General features: G+C 51.5%; 7 protein-coding genes across 7 annotated transcripts; 4 read left to right on the top strand and 3 right to left on the bottom strand.

Moving 5' to 3' along the window:
- Nucleotides 1-1,834: 1,834 nt before the first annotated feature.
- On the top strand, nucleotides 1,835-2,431 carry aps2 (AP-2 complex subunit sigma; the record flags this gene model as incomplete). The annotated part of the gene is made up of 2 exons (XM_064876218.1): nucleotides 1,835-1,890; nucleotides 1,969-2,431. 2 exons carry the CDS (start codon nucleotides 1,835-1,837, stop codon nucleotides 2,429-2,431), a joined length of 519 nt encoding a protein of 172 aa, XP_064728482.1.
- A 606-nt stretch (nucleotides 2,432-3,037) lies between these two features.
- Nucleotides 3,038-5,545, bottom strand: RAD3 (TFIIH/NER complex ATP-dependent 5'-3' DNA helicase subunit; the record flags this gene model as incomplete). The annotated part of the gene is made up of 1 exon (XM_064876217.1): nucleotides 3,038-5,545. The coding sequence occupies one exon, from the start codon at nucleotides 5,543-5,545 to the stop codon at nucleotides 3,038-3,040; it is 2,508 nt and encodes an 835-aa protein (XP_064728481.1).
- A 445-nt stretch (nucleotides 5,546-5,990) lies between these two features.
- PMZ80_007810 (uncharacterized protein) lies at nucleotides 5,991-6,767 on the bottom strand (the record flags this gene model as incomplete). The annotated part of the gene is made up of 1 exon (XM_064876216.1): nucleotides 5,991-6,767. One exon carries the CDS (start codon nucleotides 6,765-6,767, stop codon nucleotides 5,991-5,993), a length of 777 nt encoding a protein of 258 aa, XP_064728480.1.
- Nucleotides 6,768-7,605: 838 nt separating this feature from the next.
- PMZ80_007809 (uncharacterized protein) lies at nucleotides 7,606-12,132 on the top strand (the record flags this gene model as incomplete). The annotated part of the gene is made up of 1 exon (XM_064876215.1): nucleotides 7,606-12,132. The coding sequence occupies one exon, from the start codon at nucleotides 7,606-7,608 to the stop codon at nucleotides 12,130-12,132; it is 4,527 nt and encodes a 1,508-aa protein (XP_064728479.1).
- A 631-nt stretch (nucleotides 12,133-12,763) lies between these two features.
- Nucleotides 12,764-13,702, top strand: PMZ80_007808 (uncharacterized protein; the record flags this gene model as incomplete). Its single annotated transcript, XM_064876214.1, has 1 exon — nucleotides 12,764-13,702. One exon carries the CDS (start codon nucleotides 12,764-12,766, stop codon nucleotides 13,700-13,702), a length of 939 nt encoding a protein of 312 aa, XP_064728478.1.
- Nucleotides 13,703-14,783: 1,081 nt separating this feature from the next.
- Nucleotides 14,784-15,919, bottom strand: IST1 (Vacuolar protein sorting-associated protein ist1; the record flags this gene model as incomplete). Its single annotated transcript, XM_064876213.1, has 2 exons — nucleotides 14,784-15,695; nucleotides 15,746-15,919. The coding sequence occupies 2 exons, from the start codon at nucleotides 15,917-15,919 to the stop codon at nucleotides 14,784-14,786; spliced, it is 1,086 nt and encodes a 361-aa protein (XP_064728477.1).
- Nucleotides 15,920-16,557: 638 nt separating this feature from the next.
- PMZ80_007806 (uncharacterized protein) lies at nucleotides 16,558-17,802 on the top strand (the record flags this gene model as incomplete). Its single annotated transcript, XM_064876212.1, has 1 exon — nucleotides 16,558-17,802. The coding sequence occupies one exon, from the start codon at nucleotides 16,558-16,560 to the stop codon at nucleotides 17,800-17,802; it is 1,245 nt and encodes a 414-aa protein (XP_064728476.1).
- Between the last annotated feature and the right edge of the window lie 807 nt (nucleotides 17,803-18,609).

Raw genomic sequence — 18,609 nt, 5'->3', positions numbered from 1 at the left:
GCGAAGGCAGAGGTTCAAATTCAGAAAAAGTGTAAGACTGCAACGGCAAATTCTTGGTTGAATAAAGTTCAACGATGCTCTTGCAGACCACTAATAATTTGAGGCTCCTATATCCATAACTTCACTCTCGAGTCTCGATTTCATCAGGCAAAGTCGTATTCAGCGCTATACATCGCAGTCACTCACACATCATTAATACTGTAGCTAAACCTCAGCCCCGCCATAGAATGTTGCAAATGCGATTCGAATTTTACGTCCCTGAAATGGCCCCAGTCGGCTTTGCTTCAGCTTGAAAAGTGTCTAGGGAGGGCGTACTACGTTCCATGCGAATGCTACCGCGGCGGATCTCTTTTGTTCCCCGTCGGGTATGGCGGTGCGTTCTCTTCTGACAAAGCAAGAAGGTTGTAGGAGAACATCAGACCTTTCTTCTTTTTGTGGCCGTGAAAAACCATCCGGTTGGTCGAGCCTCCCACACGTAGCAAATATACCTCGGGTTGACAGTCTCGTCGCCCTCAAATCTCCCATTCCGCTTGAGTATCCACCTGATAGCTTTGTGGGTGCAGAGACCGCGAAGATGTGCTTCCGGGTGTTTCATCGAAGCTAGGTACTTACCCTGCTTCCATTTGCCCCTCTTGTGAAGCCAGCATTGTGGCGAGCGATACGTACTGACACGATGGAAGCGAGACCCAGGCTTCGCGACGAACGGCGCCCGTCAACCGACACATAAGCTGTGTCTGGCTGTTGGGCCCTTGATAGTCTTCTTGCCATTTGTCTGACTGAATATCAAGCTTTCTTAAAGATGCCGGAGCTTGAGGCATGTCAAACAGCTCCTAGAGCAGCATCGCCAGCCGATGCACCAGGTTGAGACTCTGAAAGGAAGCAATTGGGGTACCGAGGGGGGCACCGAGGAGGGCACCGGTCAGCTTCGGTCGAGCATCGCCGAGCTAGAATGAATGCCTTCAAAGACGGAAGTTCAAACGACTCAATATTTAGACCAGCCCGTGCAGTGGCACTAGAATCATGAAGCCGAAGTTCAAGCTAAGTTCATGAGTTAGACGGAGGCTGGGAATCGTGATCTCCGGATCGAGCAAAGCCGTCGATCCAAGTGCATCAAGCGGTGACTGCTAAAGTGAAGCCGAGGCGCACACCCGGCTGCGGCTGAGGGACAAGTGCAAGAAAGCAATACGAGAAACCAGAAGCTATACAGTCAGCACGGTCACCGAGAAGTCGCTCCCGGAGTGTATGTGGTCAAACGCAACAACACGCAAGCAAGGATGCCCTCGAGCCTTGTGTCTGGGATCTTCCAAGTAACATGGTGATTCGGTCGGCAGTGCATGTGGCTTGTCCCTGTCGACATGAGAATCGACCAGTAACCAGTAGTAGCATCGCAGCTATGTAGCGGCGGACGTTTGTAGACTGTCGTTAAGCTCGCGCGCCTTGTCGCGAGATCACACCGGACCAGCTGAGACCACGAACGACTTCAGGTGTTCGCTGTGGTTAAGCCTACAAAGGGACATGGCACTGAAGTAGGTTAAGGGGTAATCGAGAATGGTGCTTTTTGCAATGGATTACCAGGAAAGAGCTTTGTTTGTGCAGTGGTTGTGGTTGCTCAACCGTGTTCCGGTGGTTCCTCCCTTATCGATAAGCCCGCATCCGCACTCACCCCCGAACCCCCCTGCTCCTCCACTGACCGCGCATTGTCACAGTCTCTCGGCCAGTCGAGTTTTCTCTTCGGCCGACTCTACACAAATCGGTCAAATCGTTGGACGTGTGAAACAATCTCGAGAGTCCCGAATATGCGGCTGAAGTCCCGCTGAACACCGCTCAACTCAAGATGGTCCTCTCATTCATTCTGATTCAGAACCGACAAGGCAAGACACGACTGGCGAAGTGGTACGCGCCTTACACTGATGAAGGTCCTATCATATCCCCTCCCATGCACCGAGTCTCCTGCTAACAACACTATAGAAAAAGTAAAGCTGAAAGGCGAAGCAAGCAACCTCCTCCTCCCACCCAAAACCCGTCTAACACAACCCCCCAGGTCCACCGCCTCATAGCCCCCCGCGACCAGAAATACCAATCCAACTTCGTCGAGTTCCGCTCCGCACCCTCCGGCAACTCCTCCCACGGCTCCCGCGACCTCGTCCGCCAGAACCTCTCCTCCACAAAGATCGTCTACCGCCGCTATGCAGGTCTCTTCTTCTGTGTCTGCGTCGACGCGAACGATAATGAGCTAGCCTACCTCGAAGCAATCCACTTCTTCGTGGAGGTGCTGGATCAGTTCTTTGGGAATGTATGCGAGCTGGATCTGGTTTTCAACTTTTACAAGGTTTATGCGATATTAGATGAGGTGTTCCTTGCTGGAGAGATTGAAGAGACGAGCAAGCAGGTTGTGTTGACGAGGTTGGAGCATTTGGACAAGCTGGAATGAGCAGCACGGTGGGAACAAGTCGAAAATATCAACTCCCAAGCCACACCACTCTCGAAGGTGAACGAGGAAGCTTTGCGGTCGACGCACGAAGTACCAAGAGGGGTATCTGAAACCGCAGCAATAGGCGACATCATGCCAGATGAAAAGCAAACAGCAGTAGAATCTGGCACGCAAGCAGGATACCTCGACCACGCCGCGTACGTCCTCCACATCACAGCAAGAGAAAAGCTTTAGCCTCCATATTCCGCCACATCTGATCGATCCACCAATCCTAGAGTTTAGCCCCCGAGACGATCGCCTGGCAACGGTCTGGAAGTGCGGCAAGCAGCTGTTTGGGACCTCCTGGGCACAAAGACCGAGGACATATTCGGTCGTGCCATTTGTGAGGAGTTTCTGGGGAACCCCTGCGTCAGTCTACTAGCCAGCGATATGAGAGAAGAGCGAACAGCAATACCAATGAATGACCAAGCGTACAGATCCGGCAGGAATTCACGGTCAAAAGAAATGAAAATTCATACTAGATGGCGCATTGTCGTGGTATCTGAGTAAACTGCTTGCCTACAGCGCCTTTGCCTGCCTAACGCCAGCCTCAGACGCAATGCCTGCTCAACTCGTGTCCATTCCCTGTTCCGCCGCCTCCAAAAGCGCAGCATCGTCAAAACCCTCCTCATCAAAATCATCCCCAACAGTCCCCTCCTGCACATGTCCATTCGCCTCAATATGCCTCACCGGCCCACCGCTGATGCCTTGAACCTCCACATACCTCTCCGTAGGCAAATAGTCCATCGCACCCGCCATCTCCCTCCCCTCATCCCCTCCACCTTCCGCCTTCTTCATCCTCATGAACTTCTGATGCATCTCCAGATCCTTGGGACTCCAACTATCCTTCGCCAGCAAGTCCTTCTCCGTTTTTGCCTCCCGCTCGTTCCAGACTGTATTCAACGGCTGCGCTACATCCCGCAAGAACTTCTTCGCCATGCCCACGGCCGCATCAGTCGACAGCGCGGTCTGCGAGTCCGGAATCATGTTTCCAATCCATTTCGGTAGTTGTCCCCTCTTCTTCTGGAATCGTCGGTCGGCGAGGACCATGATTCCGTAGTCGTCTTTCCCTCGAAGTACGCGGCCTAGACACTGCGCTGCGTGTCTCATCGCATCGAAAGACAAAAAGTCCTGCTCTTTGATGTGGTAGTTCTCCCTCAGAAACTCCAGTCTCGCCTTCAATATCCTCGACTCGGTATATTGGAATGGCGCACCCATACACAACACCGTCCGACCGAAGTGGTGATCGAAATCGATACCCTCGGAGACCTTTCCTCTCGCGACACATAGTAAGCAGGCACCTTTGCCGTTCTCACATGCCGTTCGGTATGTCTCGAGCGCAAGACTTGTCTCTTGAGCGTCTGGCGTCTCCACGAGGAGCAGCTTGTACTGCCATATCCGGTCTAGCACGCCCATGGCCTGCCACATACTGATGATCATCTCCATGTAGAGATAAGATGGGAAGAACACGACCAGTCCGTCCGGCGTCAATTTCGCGAATTCGTAGAGGAGGTTGCCGTAATTGCGAACCACATTTGGGTCGGATCGGACTTGGAAGCCAGAGGTTATGGTTGTCTGGTCGCTGCCTTTCGTCACGATAAGCGGTAAGAACGACTTGCGGCTCAGAGACATGGAGTATGACTCTTGCACCACGGCATCGAAGGCCAGCATTTTGGGGTACATATCCAGCGGTGATATGGTACCAGATGTGATGACAACGGAGGAGAAGCGCTCGAAGACAGGCTTGATGGCTATTGCTGCGTCGAGACACGTCAAGTGAAGGATCGGATTGGGTACTTGCGCTGTTTCTGTTTCGTAAGGTTCGAGGATGAGGAGGAATCCGGTATCATAGGTTGCTAATAGTGTCGCAAAGGTTGCTACTTCTTGAAGAGGCTGGTAGTCTTCGATGTTTGTGAGTTCGAGGGTGCGGACGAGGGAGGTCAGTCTTTCTGCGCAGAAGCGGAGGGGTTTGCGCTCGATGAAGGTGTATTCTTTGAGATGGCCGAGGAAGGAGGGAGGCGTCTCCTGGATGACATGTAGCACTTTCATTCGTGTTTTGAGGTATTCGATAAAGCGCTTCAAGAAGGCGACAAAGTGTTCTGCCCTCCTGATGTTGCCAGGCACCGCCTCTTTCAGTAGATCATCCGGCAGAACTGGATTTGACATGAATTGCTCTTCCGCCCGTGCTGTATCCGCGTCTTGCAAGCCTTGTACGAGTTTCTGGTATTCATCCTGCAACTTCTGTTCGTCGTTAACCTTCATGTCCTCAATCTTCCGCTCGAGATTTGCCGCTCCTCTCGTCGCCTTTCGCAGAGAGTCCTCGGTAAGGTCGATGGATAACGATTCAATGCAGACGTTGTCTATGTTGTGAGCTTCGTCAAAGACAACTATGCAGTCTTTCGACAGTTCCTTGGACACACGGTCTGCAATCTTAGGGTCGAGGAGGTAGTGATATGAGTAAATAATGACATTGCACCAAGGCATCATTCTTCTTGCAGAAAAGTAGGGACATTGTTTGTGAGCTTCGCCGTATTGGAGTAGATTGTCCAAGGTGAAGACGCCAGGAGGAATGAGATTCGAAGGATCAAGTAAATCGAGATTTTCATGATAGATACACACGTCTACATCTTCGCCGCGTTCTTTCTTCTCCTTGACGAAGCCGGCGGTCAAGCTTCGACATCGAGCATCGACGACTGAACCACTCTTTTCCCGCTTCACTGAAGGGTGTAGACACAAGTTCTTTCGAGATGTCAGACCAAGACCTCGGAACTCTTCAGTGTAGCCAAGCTCTTTTGTTCGATACTTCATCAAGGCCTTGAGTTCTGCGAGGGCTTTCTCGATCTCGGACATGGTACGTGAGCAGTAGATCAGCTTGCGTTTCTCTGGCATGTGCATCTGGTATGCGACGATCAATGAGAGCAGTGAGACTGTCTTGCCGGTCCCTGAGGGCATTTCCAAGACGCAGTGCCCACCGCTGTCAAGAGTCCTCTTGAGATCTGACATGTATGCATGTTGCTCGGGGTAGATTCGAGGGTACGGGAAGAGCACTTCCAGATCATCAATCATGAACCTCATCTTGACGGTCGTCCTCGTCTTGTGATGATAGTGTATTGACCGACAAGATGGTAGGCGGGGCGAAGGTTAGTGATGGCAGGTCCTTAGGAGTAGACGTGGCGGTCGGCGCGTGCACAAATAAAGTGAGATCCTCTGCTGCGTTTGCAGGTCCTCGCGGATGAGGTGTTAAGGTAAAGATTACCCGAAAGCTTAGCCAGCGCTAACTCACGCTAGCCGAGTATAGCGTCTAATAGCTACTATACTTTAAGGGAGTTTACGGTTAGTAAGGCGATAGAAGATTATATTCTCGATTTCGCTAGTACGAAGGGATGCGTTAAGGGATGGGCCACATATCAGGAAGGCAAAGTTTTTACCTTCGGAAGAGGAGATCAGGTTGTAGAGACCTTGAATGCGCAAGATGTGTGCTGGGCTATTGTAGCCCGGAAGAGGCTAGACTTGGGTACTCCTAGCTTTGTGCATTCTCCTTCTGTTCTGCAATCCTGTTTATGATTCCAACGACCTCGTCAGGCATAGACAGGAAAGGGCTATGTGAAGCATTCAGCTTGACCACATCTTTTATGTCACCAGCTTCAATCATATGCTGTTGCACAAAAGGAAAGATTGCCCTGTCCTGTTCGCACAGAATGTACGTGGTCGGGATCTCCCGATGAGCGCAGTGTTCCTGTGAGCTCTTGAATGCCAGAAAAGAATGAAGCCCGAGGTTGTCGACCATCTTCTGCGCCAAAACTGGTTCGAGATCGTGGTAAAAAGTGTCAATGGCATGCTCTTCCAATACCCGAAGAGTGACCCCGTCTTCCTCGACGGCGGCGAAGTGTGATGGCAAGCCTGCAGCGAGTGTTGGGTTTTGCATGAGGCTGAAGATTGATTCACCGTTCTCAATCACAAAAGCACAACAATAAATTAGATGCACAACGCCACCTTGTTTGCTGCCCTGCTTTCCAAGTCCTAACGCCGCTTCCGAGACAACCCTGCCGCCATAGGAGTGGCCCAGTACAATGACCTCCTTGCCTTGTTCAATCAATGGGTCAATCGCCTCTCGTGTGACAACGACATCCTCTTGGTGACTTCTAGTCCTAGATTCGTCTGGTGTGACGACAGATTTGAGCTTTATTTGTCTTGTTTCATAGTTAAGCTCGTGAAGACGGTCGACGAGTAGGTCAAAGCATTGCGGGTAATGCCAAGCTCCTGGTATAAGGACTATGGTAGGTTTCTGAGCAACCATGTTTGCAGGTTGATTGTGTGATAGCACCAAGAGTATGCGGCTTCTGTACTGGGTCGAGGATTGCTTGGACGTATATAATTCGAGACGAATGTGATCTGTCAAGTGTCTCGGCTACCCAGGGCCTTTTGTAGCTGTCTTCGTCGTCTGTACATTTGGCTGCCTTGAGCTTTGACTCGCAATTCGCTTCACGTGAAATCGTCCGCCGAAGCAATCCGCGATGTTGTCACATCAGGCGTGACACGAAGCTGATGCAAGATTGGGTCAAGACTTCGGACCTGAGCGAGTACTCCTTGCCTCGTTGATTTATTTGGAAATCGAATGGGTTAGAGCGCCTCATTAGCCAGTCACACGCTCTGCATGGCTCGGTCGGAGCAACAGGAGTTAACGACACTTCCAAATAATTCGCAGTGCGAGGGAAGAGTAACCTTCTTTTCGTAAGCGTCGTCGTGCCTGAAATTGGACATTACTGACCCTCTTTGAGACCGGAGCCCAGCTTACTAGGTGTATTGAAACAGCTACATCTTCCTCCATCGACGGGAGACATACTTTGAAACCGCTCAACCCTCGCCAGCCACTAATTCGACATGATTCACTGTTGTCTGCCCCTCTCCAACTCTACCTGCTTCTTCACGCTCTAACTTATTGAAGTACTGTGAGAAGTCATGGCAGATGCCGTATGCAAACCTCCTCGGGGATCTGTGGTTCCCGCCGCCGCCAGATCTCTAGTGGGGCTGCAGCCTGTGCGTCATAGTAGTAGTATATTTCTGGTGCGATCCCATGTAATTTTGGGGAGGAAGTCACTCCTGCGCTGTGTGCAATAATCTCAACCTCAGTCGCGATGAGCAGAAAATTCAAGTCACAAGCGTCCAGTGCGCGGGTGGCTTCGAATCTGGGGGGCTTCGGCACCTTCCAGACCTCTGCATCGCCCTTATCCTACGTCGCCGAGCAACCGGATCTCAATCAGATCTCTGAACCAAATGTAGTGGTTGCATTGAAGAATTTAGGAAAGAAAGATAGCACTACAAAAGCAAAGGCACTTGATGAGCTTTTGGACAGCTTGAAAGAGAACACAGATATCGCAGTGCTGACAGCGTGGAGTGACCTCTACCCGAGAACATCAATCGATAACTCACAGATCGTCCGAAGAAATGCTCACGCCTTGCAAGGACAGCTGACCGTCAATGCTGGCAAGAAGATAGCACCGTTGCTGCCAAAGCTTGTACCATCATGGCTCGCCGGTACATTTGACAGCGACAAGTCTGTAGCGAAAGCAGCCTCGGATGCTCTCGACAGGTCCTTCACAACGCCAGAGAAGAGAGGGGCGTTATGGAAGCTTTACAAGGACGCTATCTACGAACGTATAGAAGATGCTCTGTTGTATCAGACAGCGAACACCCTCAGCGACGAGCGAACCACGAGTCCTGACGAAGCCGAGCACAAATATGTCCGGATTGTTGGAACAGGCATACGACTTCTCAGCCAGCTGATCACAGATGGACTGGCCAAGGTGGAGATCCTGCAAGAGAAGAAGCTATGGGACTTTGCACATCACGAAGATTCATATCTGAGAAATGCAGTCTGCAACTTGCTGCTCACGGCACTCTCCAGAAACACAGAAACCCTAGATTGGACCGTCCTGAGCACAAGCTTCCTCTACAAAGCCCTCAGTAAGAGCCAGATGGGATCCTCGCGAGCATATGCACAAGCTTTGTGCAAACTGACCGAAATGCGCCCCACGGTATGGACAACCGATTATACTGCAAAGACTGCTGCATCCAAGAGATTGTTACAATACTTACGGCAGGGCTCGCAGAACGGGCCGCAGGATGTCTGGAGTTTGCTTGCTCGGCTCGTTCAAATCATCCCGTCGCGAGCACACGTGGATAATATCCGGGATGCTCACGACTTGGCTGAGGCATTCCGATCCGGTGTCCTCAACGAAAGAATACACGTTGATGCCGCCTGGCACAGCTACATTGAAGTGTGCTCATGGTTGTGTGATCAAATGACTTCCGAGGACAAGCGCGATTCCTTCATTGAGCAAAATATGATCCCAATCATTCTGAGCTACGTCAACAGGTCTGCTGATGACAAATGGAGGATAGGTGGCCGGGCTGAGAAGACTGCCGTTGCTGCTGCGGAGGCGATTTTGAGTGAAAGCAACGGCATCTACGAAAAGGCGTGGTCCTCAGCCACTGATAGCACGATCGAGAAGATGAGGCTATCGTTGCCAGAATCATCGAAAGACTTCAGGACATCCCAAGATGCTGTGGCAGCTCAGGGCAGGCGGCTTCTAGGTTTGCAAAGAGCCGCTGGTACAGAACCAGAAACACAAAAATTCAGCATTGCCTTGCTGCACGCAGCACTGGATTTATTGAAGTCAAGAAATGGGAAGCCTTATGGTGCTGCGAGCATTGTCGACGATATTGCTGTGAAAGGGTACACCGACGACGATGCACTCCTGCAATTTGTGGTGAACGACCTCCCAAAGCTACTCGATGGGCCATCTTGTGAGCAGCTGGTATCACTCTCTCTGCATCTCGAAAAGCCTGTTGGTCTTGCCTTGCTGCAATCACCATCGCAGTCACCAAATATTGTTCGCGGCACCGAGTGCTTTCTGCGCAATGTCTCACAGTCACAGCTCGAAAGCGAACGTGTCCAAAGTTCCATCCTCGACAAGATTGGCAGTTTTGAATCCGAGACAAGTCGCGCCTATGTTGTTTCAGTGCTTGCGAACCCGAGCCTCCAAGATCATGAAGTGAAGCGAGAGGTTTTATCACGACTGACTGCGCTCGTTAGCGCGGAAGACAGCCAGCTGAATGCTCTTAGTATGCTGGAGACCATTCTTTCGCAGCATGCACTGGCAAGAGATCTGTCCAGCTCAGACTTCGCACCACAGTTATCCTCTAAGCTTCTCATGCTCGCTGACTCGCCCGATGCTTCCTTGTCCGATAGAGCGAACGCCCTGACCACGGCACTCAATGCACGAGGAGACGTGACCACGAGCTCGATACCTATAATCAGGCAACAGCTGAGCGGAACAGGCGATGCACTCTCCATCTTGACCCTGACCGATCTTGGTCTCAAAAGCGCGAATACTGTCGAGACACAAGAGCTCCTACCCGATGAGCAAGATTGGTTAGCAGCACTAAAACCACATTTCAGCTCACCTACACAATCCAGCTTGGCCATTACGAGTCCTCTCCGTGGAGCTATCTGGGACGTTGAACCAAACCGGAACCCAAATACGAGCGTCGTGCGAGATGCTGAAGACTTCTCGCTACTGTTCAGAATTGTCTTCTTCGTAACGAAAGTCCTCATTGCCAACAAGGACAAACTGGCTCCTTCAGTCGGACCACGAAACGAAGCGCTCTATCAGTACTTGCCAATTGCGCTACAGCTTGTCAACGAGAAGGTCACGTTGGACTCGGCCAACGATATCTGGCTCGGCTCTACAGATGAAGTACTGAGTGCTGCTGCAGACGTGCTCTCCGAAGGCTCCCAACTGCTCGAAGCATTACGAGACGACGAAGGGTTCATGCAGTACTGGCTAGCAAAAGGACATCAAATCGACGGCACCAGTAGAGAAGATTATCTTGGCGCTCTCGCTTTCCTCAACGTCGTCGGCAATGTCGTTAACCGCCAGCCAAAAGTAGTCTCGCAAGAATACGAAGAAGAGCTACAGAAGATCTACAAGTCGGAGAACATCCTGCAGAGCTCGGCGCTTCTGGCTGCAGACGCCGAATCTCTTTTGGCGACTCAAGCAGGAGTCAGAGTTGTGAATGAGCTGATCTCTGACATCACGCAGAGACCTTCGCATTTCACACGCATCGTGCAGCTCAACATCCTTCTTCGAATTGACCCGACTGTGCTCGAAAAGGTGCAACAGCAGCGGCTCGTTTTTCTGTTCAAGAACATTGCCAAGTACCTCAAGGACGAAGCAGATGGGCCAAAGACGTTGTCCGAATGTTTTGTTCTTGCATCACAGGTCATACCTTTCGTTCAAGACATTTACGGAGAACATTGGGAGACGCTGGTCTCATCACTGGTCGACATCTGGGAGTTCCTGGCTAGTGACGACGTGGCAATACTCCATTCGTCTCTCCTCGCATACGCCCGGCTACGACGAGCATTGAAAGCAGAAGAGGTCAACGATGATCTTCAAGAAGCGTTGTCTACCAACAAGTCCAACATCGACGCTGGTCTGTCTCACTGTCTGCAGGCGCTCAGCACCATGTCGGCAGAAGTTGACCAACCTCGATCGATCACAGCCGAACTGCTGCGCCGACAACTTACGGGAGTCGTTGTACCGGACAGCATTGATCTCTTTGCACTGCTAGGATCAGGTCTACCCGCGGTCAGGCGAGCCGCATATGACATCCAGCACCGTACCATTCCTCAGAAGCAAGAGCAGTTGTCGGTTGATTTGGCACTTGATCAAAAGGTTGCTCAGCTACCTGACGAGCTCCTGCAACTCATCGCAGACACAGCAGATCCTCAACGTTACCTGCTCAGCTGGAAAATTGTTTTCGACCACTACCCAAAGGCATCCTACAAACTACGAGAAGCATACACTGCCAATCTTAAGGCAAATGGCTGTGCCGATGGTTTGTTGGACTTTCTCATGGAAAAGCTCCGTATCACTTCTGGAAGACCTGTCGATGCCTCTAGGTTCGATATCACAGATTATGACCTCGACATGTCAGATTCCTATGATCACGATGTCCAATGGCTTAGTGTGCATCTGTACTTTCTCTGCCTCTCCTATGTACCAGGCTTGGTGAAAGACTGGTTTTTACAACAGAAGAACAGAATCAAAACACCGCTTGAGAGCTGGACGCAGAAGCACATGACGCCTCTGATCGTGTCAACCTCCCTTGCTACAGTGACCGATTGGTCTTCTTCCCAGGACAAAGACGATCGGCCTGTCGAGATCAAGGCGTCGCCTCGTGGCTCGGAAGTCGTCGCGTCAATACAAGTCGATCCTGAATCACCGCCAATCTCTTTGTCTATATCTCTCCCTTCGGCCTATCCACTTGAATCCCCCGTCGTTACCTCTCGCAACCGTGTCGGCGTCTCCGAGAAAAACTGGCAATCCTGGCTTCGGACTTTCCAGATCATCATTTTCAGCAGCGGCAGCATCATAGAAGGTCTTATTGCATTTAGACGGAACGTGCAGGGCGCACTGAAAGGACAAAGCGAATGTGCGATTTGCTACAGCATTATTGGAACGGACATGCAGACTCCAAACAAGAAATGCGGGACATGCAAGAACATGTTCCACGGCGTGTGTTTGTTCAGGTGGTTCAAGAGCTCGAATTCGAGTAGTTGTCCGTTGTGCAGAAACAACTTCAACTATGCTTGAGGTCAATGGAGGAGCGGGAGGACATAGGACAATCGGAGGTGACATCATCTAGCGCATGGGAAGAGGATCCGGGGACCTTTTCCGGGGTAGTACGTACCTCTTCTTTCAAGCTCAGGCTGTTGTACATATTACATTCTGTTGCATGTTGCATGCTAGGTATTACCCATAGCAGACCCGATATTGCAAGCAGTTTCGAATATCCATCATTTCTTGCTCCGCACTCTCTTTAAGCTGAATCCGGTGCTGAACTCGTCCGGCAGTACCACACTAAATCATGTCTCTTGGCAGAACCATTCCTTCGAAGCTGCACACCAAAGCAGCATCACTGAGCTATGCAGCCGGCAGCTGGCGACAAGCTCATTACAAAAATGTTCCTGCCCTCCAGACGTCCCTACCATTACCTTATTGCAAGCTTCCAACTCCGCCTACAAAACTACATCATGATGACGTGCGCACTCGTCAGTCAGCATCATATCACAGCAGCACCAGCAACGCAACTTCTACGCAGAAACATCTACGGAACTCGCAAATAGGCTCATTCTCATACTCACAACGACCAAGCCGCACCTACAAACAATTCAGTCCACTCAGATTCCCAGCCTCAACACGCTCCTTCCAAACCTCATCAACCATGCAATCCAACGCAGCTCTAACCTCCAAAATCGCCGTCATCGGCACCGGCGAAGTCGGCTCAACAATAGCCTACAGTCTAATCCTCAACCCCGTAGCCGGGGACATCCTCCTCGTGGACCCCAAAACCGACGTTCGCGACGCACAAGCCATGGATCTCAGCGACGCAACATACCACGGTAACACATCGACGCATGTTCGTACCGCCGAGCCGAAGGAAGCAGGTCAGGCCGACATCATCGTTATCACGGCGGGTGCGGCACAGAAGGAGGGTGAAAGTCGGACTGATTTGATCGGACGGAATCTGAAGATCCTGAGCAGTGCGATTGAGCCGATGAAGCCGTTTCGGGAGGATGCGATCCTGCTGCTTGTTGCGAACCCGGTGGATCCGTTGACGTATTTTGCGCAGAAGATGTCGGGGTTGCCGAAGACGCAGGTATTTGGGAGTGGGACGTTCCTTGACTCGGCGAGATTGAGAGGGATTCTAGCGGAGAGAAGTGGTGTTGCGGCTAGCAGTATTGATGCGTATGTGCTGGGTGAGCATGGTGATAGCCAGCTTGTGGCGTGGTCACATGCTAGTATTGGTGGAGTGCCGATTGATCAGGTTGTTAGTGGTGAACAGATTGACAAGAATGGTATTGCGGAGGAGACGAAGAAGAAGGCAGCCGCTATTTCGCAAGCGAAGGGTGCCACGGCGTATGGGATTGGTGGTGTTGCTGCTAGTCTTTGCAAGAGTATCCTGTTTGATCAGAGGAACATCAGGCCGGTGAGTCACTGGCAGGAGGATCTTGGGGTCTGCTTGAGTATGCCGGCTGTGATTGGACGGGAAGGTATTGTGAGGACGATTCCGATGAAGTTGAATGACGAGGAGAGAAAGAATCTGGAAGGAAGCGCCAGTAGTATGAAGGAAATCATTCAAGAGGCGGAGAAGGACCAGTGATAGTCCGAACCGGGAATGTGTATTAGCTGCCTTTCAGAGGCAGCCTGAACAGGCTTGCATGAAGTAAGAAAGCTGCGTAGGTTACGTCGTGTACCATCAGAACCAAATGCAATCTGGTCGCCACTTCAAGCCAGCTCTGGGAGCATCAACCTGCTGTAGAGGGCCTTGAGGTAGACTTACCAGAAGGGCAGCAGCTGCATGCCTGGACCTTGCTTGATGGTCTCGGACAAAGAATCTCGTGGGCGGCGCCAGGTAAGTGAGGGCCAACAAGGCGGTTTTCGTCCTTTGAGAATTCATGTGGAAGAGTCAAGCTGTTCACTGCGTTTCTCAGGGGCTGCTGAGGTAACAGCGATGGGTGACGACCTGCCGAGTACAGGAAAGCCTGCGGCTGGTCTAGTGTGAGGATCATTGCAGCTTCCTGGTCCCAGCAGGTTTCTAATCGTGTGAGTGTCCTGTCATCTGGGGAGGACGCCTGTTGTTGCCTTTAGTGTACCACGTAGGCACCTGGACGTGACTGTAAACAGTGATTGGACACACTGTACACGTCGACTGTAAAAGCAATGAGAGCACTCCCGGTGCCGCCAGTTGCTGGCTTGTTCATTGCTTCCTGCAATCCGTGGTTCCATGACAAGGAGCGTTACCATCTCGTCACACAGCCTGATCTTGACCCTCGTCTCAGTGGATGTCGTACGTGCAACGCCATACGATTTTTCCGGAGCAGGGATGCTTCGATCGGCTATCCCTTCTGCGGCCGTTGCTGAAAACATTTCGAGCATCTGTTCGATATATTATGGCACGCCTACGGACTTCAGCCCGGGACTCCCAATATGGTCCTTCGACCTTCGACGTGATCCGACATGAATGCCAACGACTGCTGTTATCTGAGCTAAATGGTTGACACAAGCCGCATGTTCGAGGACATCAAACTATTCGGAGTATCGTGATCCATGCGAATAGAGGATAATTTGGCAATGAATCTGGCGCTGCTGTGAGGATGCTTGATGGATCGAGAGTGTGGCAGGGAGCTAAGGTGGCCAGATAGGTGTGGGTTAGAGAAGTGTTATACTAGACAATAAGTTGATCATCTCTTCAACGCCGAAAACCGCTTGGCCAAATCATCCACCGTCGGCGGCGCACCCAGACCCCCAGCACCCTCTTTCTTCTTTGCTTCTTGCGGCTTCACCTGTCCTCCTCCTGGTAACCTCACTCGTGGACTTGGATTCTCACTCGTTCCTTTCGGAGGCGCAACAGACACCGGACTTTTGCTTCCTTCCACATTCGGCTGTTTCGCGGGCGGTAGAGGTCCGAGGTTCAGGTCTCTGGCGTTCGCTCTCGGTGTGGATGGCGCAGCTCCGTTCGCTGGTATCGGCTGTTCCTTGGCTCCACCTTCATCATCGTCATCCATGTCTTCGTCGTCAACCTCGTTTTGTGCTTGCTGAAGTTCCTCTCGGTGAGGTGGCCAGTCGACGGCGTATGTTTTGGCGATTTCTTCTAGATATGCCTGCACCAATTCAGGCTTGGGTGGTTCCACGGATAGTTTATCTGTTATTCGCTTCGGTACAAGACCACTTTTGTTGTCCTGCGCATCCTGGGCGAATTCTTTGCCAAATCTGTCGATCAACAGCGACCTCACCAGGCCTAACTCTCTGACATCTCTGGGTATTCTGGGAGCAGCATAGATAATTGAGGCTGCCGCTTCTTCCAGTCCCGTGCCCTCAGCATCGGTCATGCCCTCCTTGATGTTCTTGTCGCGAATATCGAGCAGTCCCGCACGAGCCAGCAGGAGTTCGGCATAGAGCTCAAGCAGCTCGAGTAATTCCACCGTCACGTCCGTGGCTATGATGTTCTCTGTCCTTATCCGAGCTGATGCTTCCCTGTTTTGACGCAGCAAGTCGGCCATTTCTCTGCGGGATGACATCGAAAGTGCCGTATCTTTGGTCTGGGCATTTCGTAGACGTGGGATCAGGAGCCGCAGTGTCGATTTAAGTTTCACCTGGGACCATGAATTAGCAAGTAGTGTGTGGTTTTCGAAGGTGGACGTACTGTTGCGGGAGATGCGGCTGGCATTTTGACTGTCTTTCGGATCGGCAGTGAGTTGGAGAACAGACGGAGAACGACGATGGTGAGGAACAGGATTAGCGAAGCGACGACCTCGTAGTAATGTTCGTCGAGGATCTGTTCGAACAGTTCTGGCAGTTGAATGTCGATTTCTAACATGGTGAAGCGCTCAGTAAGCGATGCTGCAGGTCAGTTGCACCTGAAATGACGCTGCCTGCGGGGCATGTGAACCCCAAAACTGTCAACATGCCGCCGAGGCGTTTGCTTGGCAGGCACGGTCGTGTCCAAGTTTCGCCAAATTTATTCCTTCATTTCCACCATCAGCTCACAGGTTTCATATTATTGACTTGAAGACCCGAATCTCCTTCTGAACTGCCAAAACTACGACTCTGTATTTCCTCTGCTTTGGGAGCCATTGAAACTGCGTTCCTGATGGGAATGCACCCTTCGATACACGGTGCAGATATGCCAGATCCTGCCTTCGTCCATGGAGACGGGCCGACCACCCTGTTGCTCACGGTGCAGCAGCAATCCTAATTCAACCATAGGAGGGCGCCTAGGTCGAATATCTGGACACGAGACTTGCTGAGTTCGCTGTGTTGAGATTCGTATTCCTGTTGAGCTGTGGCTCTGTCTAAGTCAGCCACGACCCGATCTAGAACGCCAATCAGTTCAGGGGCGTTCACATTTCTCATCCCTTGCTTCGGTGAGCGATATCCTCCCATGGTAGCATACTCATCCAAGGTACCCCTCCGTCGTTGTTCCTCTTTTCATCATCGTGCTTGCCAAATCCCATCATGGTCGTAGCAGGAAGTAGGAACCCGCTCAATCGTCTCTATCTCGCCATTGGCATCACTCTCTCAATCATCCTCATATCCTACCTAACCTTCGGACAGCCCAAGAAGCACATAGCCACGATCAAAAATGCAGCAATCGGAGTCACTGTCGACAAGATCTGTCATTCGGAGCAGGATGACATCTACAACTTCAAGACCAGGTATCCGCTGAGGGAGAAGCCGGAAAAGAAAGTCGTGGCGCTGCTCTTCGCTGGTCGAAAGCAGTATGTCTCAATCCTCGAATGCTATATCCGTCGCAACCTCGTTCGAAACGGCGGCTGGCTTGACGAGGTTGTGTGGATCATCCATACCCAAGATCAGACCGACATCAACTTCCTCGAAGAGATCATAAATGAAGTGCCGGAGTACACCCAGCATATCGCAAGATCCTACCACGACGCATACAGCATTCTTGAGAGAGACACTATCTACGTCAAGATCGACGATGATGTCGTGTTCATGGAGGACCATACAATTCCAGCCATTGTAAAACGACTTGACGACAACCCGCAATATTCTATTGTCAGCGCAAACGTTATGAATCAACCAGCCCTCTCCTGGGTGCACTATCACCTCGGTGCGATCCATCCCTACCTACCCGAACTCGAAAAGCCAGACGACTTCGTCGAAAATAGGGCGGAGGAGCATGACTGGCGATTGTCGTCCACACCAGCATGGCATGGACCGGAAAACTACACCTTCAATCGAACCGCTGGCCCTCCCTTTGAAGGCCATCGATGGCTACGCCTGCCTGACACCCATCTGGTCGAAGAGACACCCGCCGGCGCTATGGGAGGTGATGGCAGAGAATACAATGAAGCCAGCATAGGCTGGAGCTCGTGGGCAATAGCAGCGCAGCAACACTACTCTTTCCTCGAGAATGTCGAACGAAAACAACTCTGGCGCTACAAATTCGACTTGTGGTACTACCACTTCGATCGGTTGTCCATCAACTTCATCGCTTTCGACGGTTCCACCTTGCTCGATAATCCAGTTCCGGAGGGCGCTGATGATGAGATCTACCTGACCAAAGTGATGCCCAAGAACATCAGTCGGCCTGCTGTGCTGGATGGGAGTGGGATGGCGGTTCATTTCAGCTTCTCAATCCATATCGGCGATTTGAAGACAACTGATCTGCTGGCAAGGTATCGGAATTATGCTGATGAGTTCATTTGCGGAAAGGAAATGGGTTCGCCAAGAGCATGAGGATAGGAAGTCGCTCGTTCGTGGCAGCCTACGAGAGCAAAATCAGACCATGGTGCTTCCAACATACAGATGGCGACAGCTCATTGTCGCCAAGTCATAGCTGCTAATGCCGAAGAAATGACAAGCGAAGCCCCATACTGGAGGTGCACAAGTCCCGAAGAATGTGTTGACTGTCGTGAGCTGATTGAGCTTCAACGTCTAAATATCGGAAAGCAATCCAAGAAACACCGATAGCGAGCACGCCTTCACGGCGCTTCATGAAGGGACCGATGAGCGCGATACTTCCGAAAATGGTAGGACATTGCAGGATAGTACGTGGGTGGCTCCTGGTGGCAACCGATCCGTGCCGCTAACGTGCACGTGCTAGATGTGCCGGGATTCGGGCTGTCTCGGAAATTGCATCCAGTCTCGGCAGGTACCTGCCAAGAATCAAGTCGCGCAAATGATTGCCTTCCCTCCTTCTCTCAAATTCACGCTTGCGTTGAAAGCTCTGCCCAGCTTCACTATCGTTGCTGTGTCAATCTCACAAACCACGTTCCGCGTTTGTGGACACTCAACGTGTCCGCCATCACATTCGACCTCCATCTGTTTGCAGCTGCATGGCGGACCCGCCTGCCAAGTCTCGAATCCTCCTGTGCCTGTCCAGAGCACCGGCATCGGCGAGTAACATTGGCGGGCGGTGCCAATTGCTTCAGATTTGACATGCAAATGACGGACGAGCTAACATCGCTCCTGCCTCAGATCCAATTTTGAAATGATACAACTGCCCGACTTCATGCTCTCGAGTCGCTGATTCCCTTCTTGCTG

This window comes from Knufia obscura (genome assembly GCF_036327395.1).
Source record: "Knufia obscura strain CCFEE 5817 isolate CBS 148926 chromosome Unknown scaffold_9, whole genome shotgun sequence".
Classification (NCBI taxonomy): Eukaryota; Fungi; Ascomycota; class Eurotiomycetes; order Chaetothyriales; family Trichomeriaceae; genus Knufia; species Knufia obscura.
The sequence above is the reverse complement of the archived record's forward strand: the minus strand, read 5'-3'. Positions and strand labels throughout refer to the sequence as shown.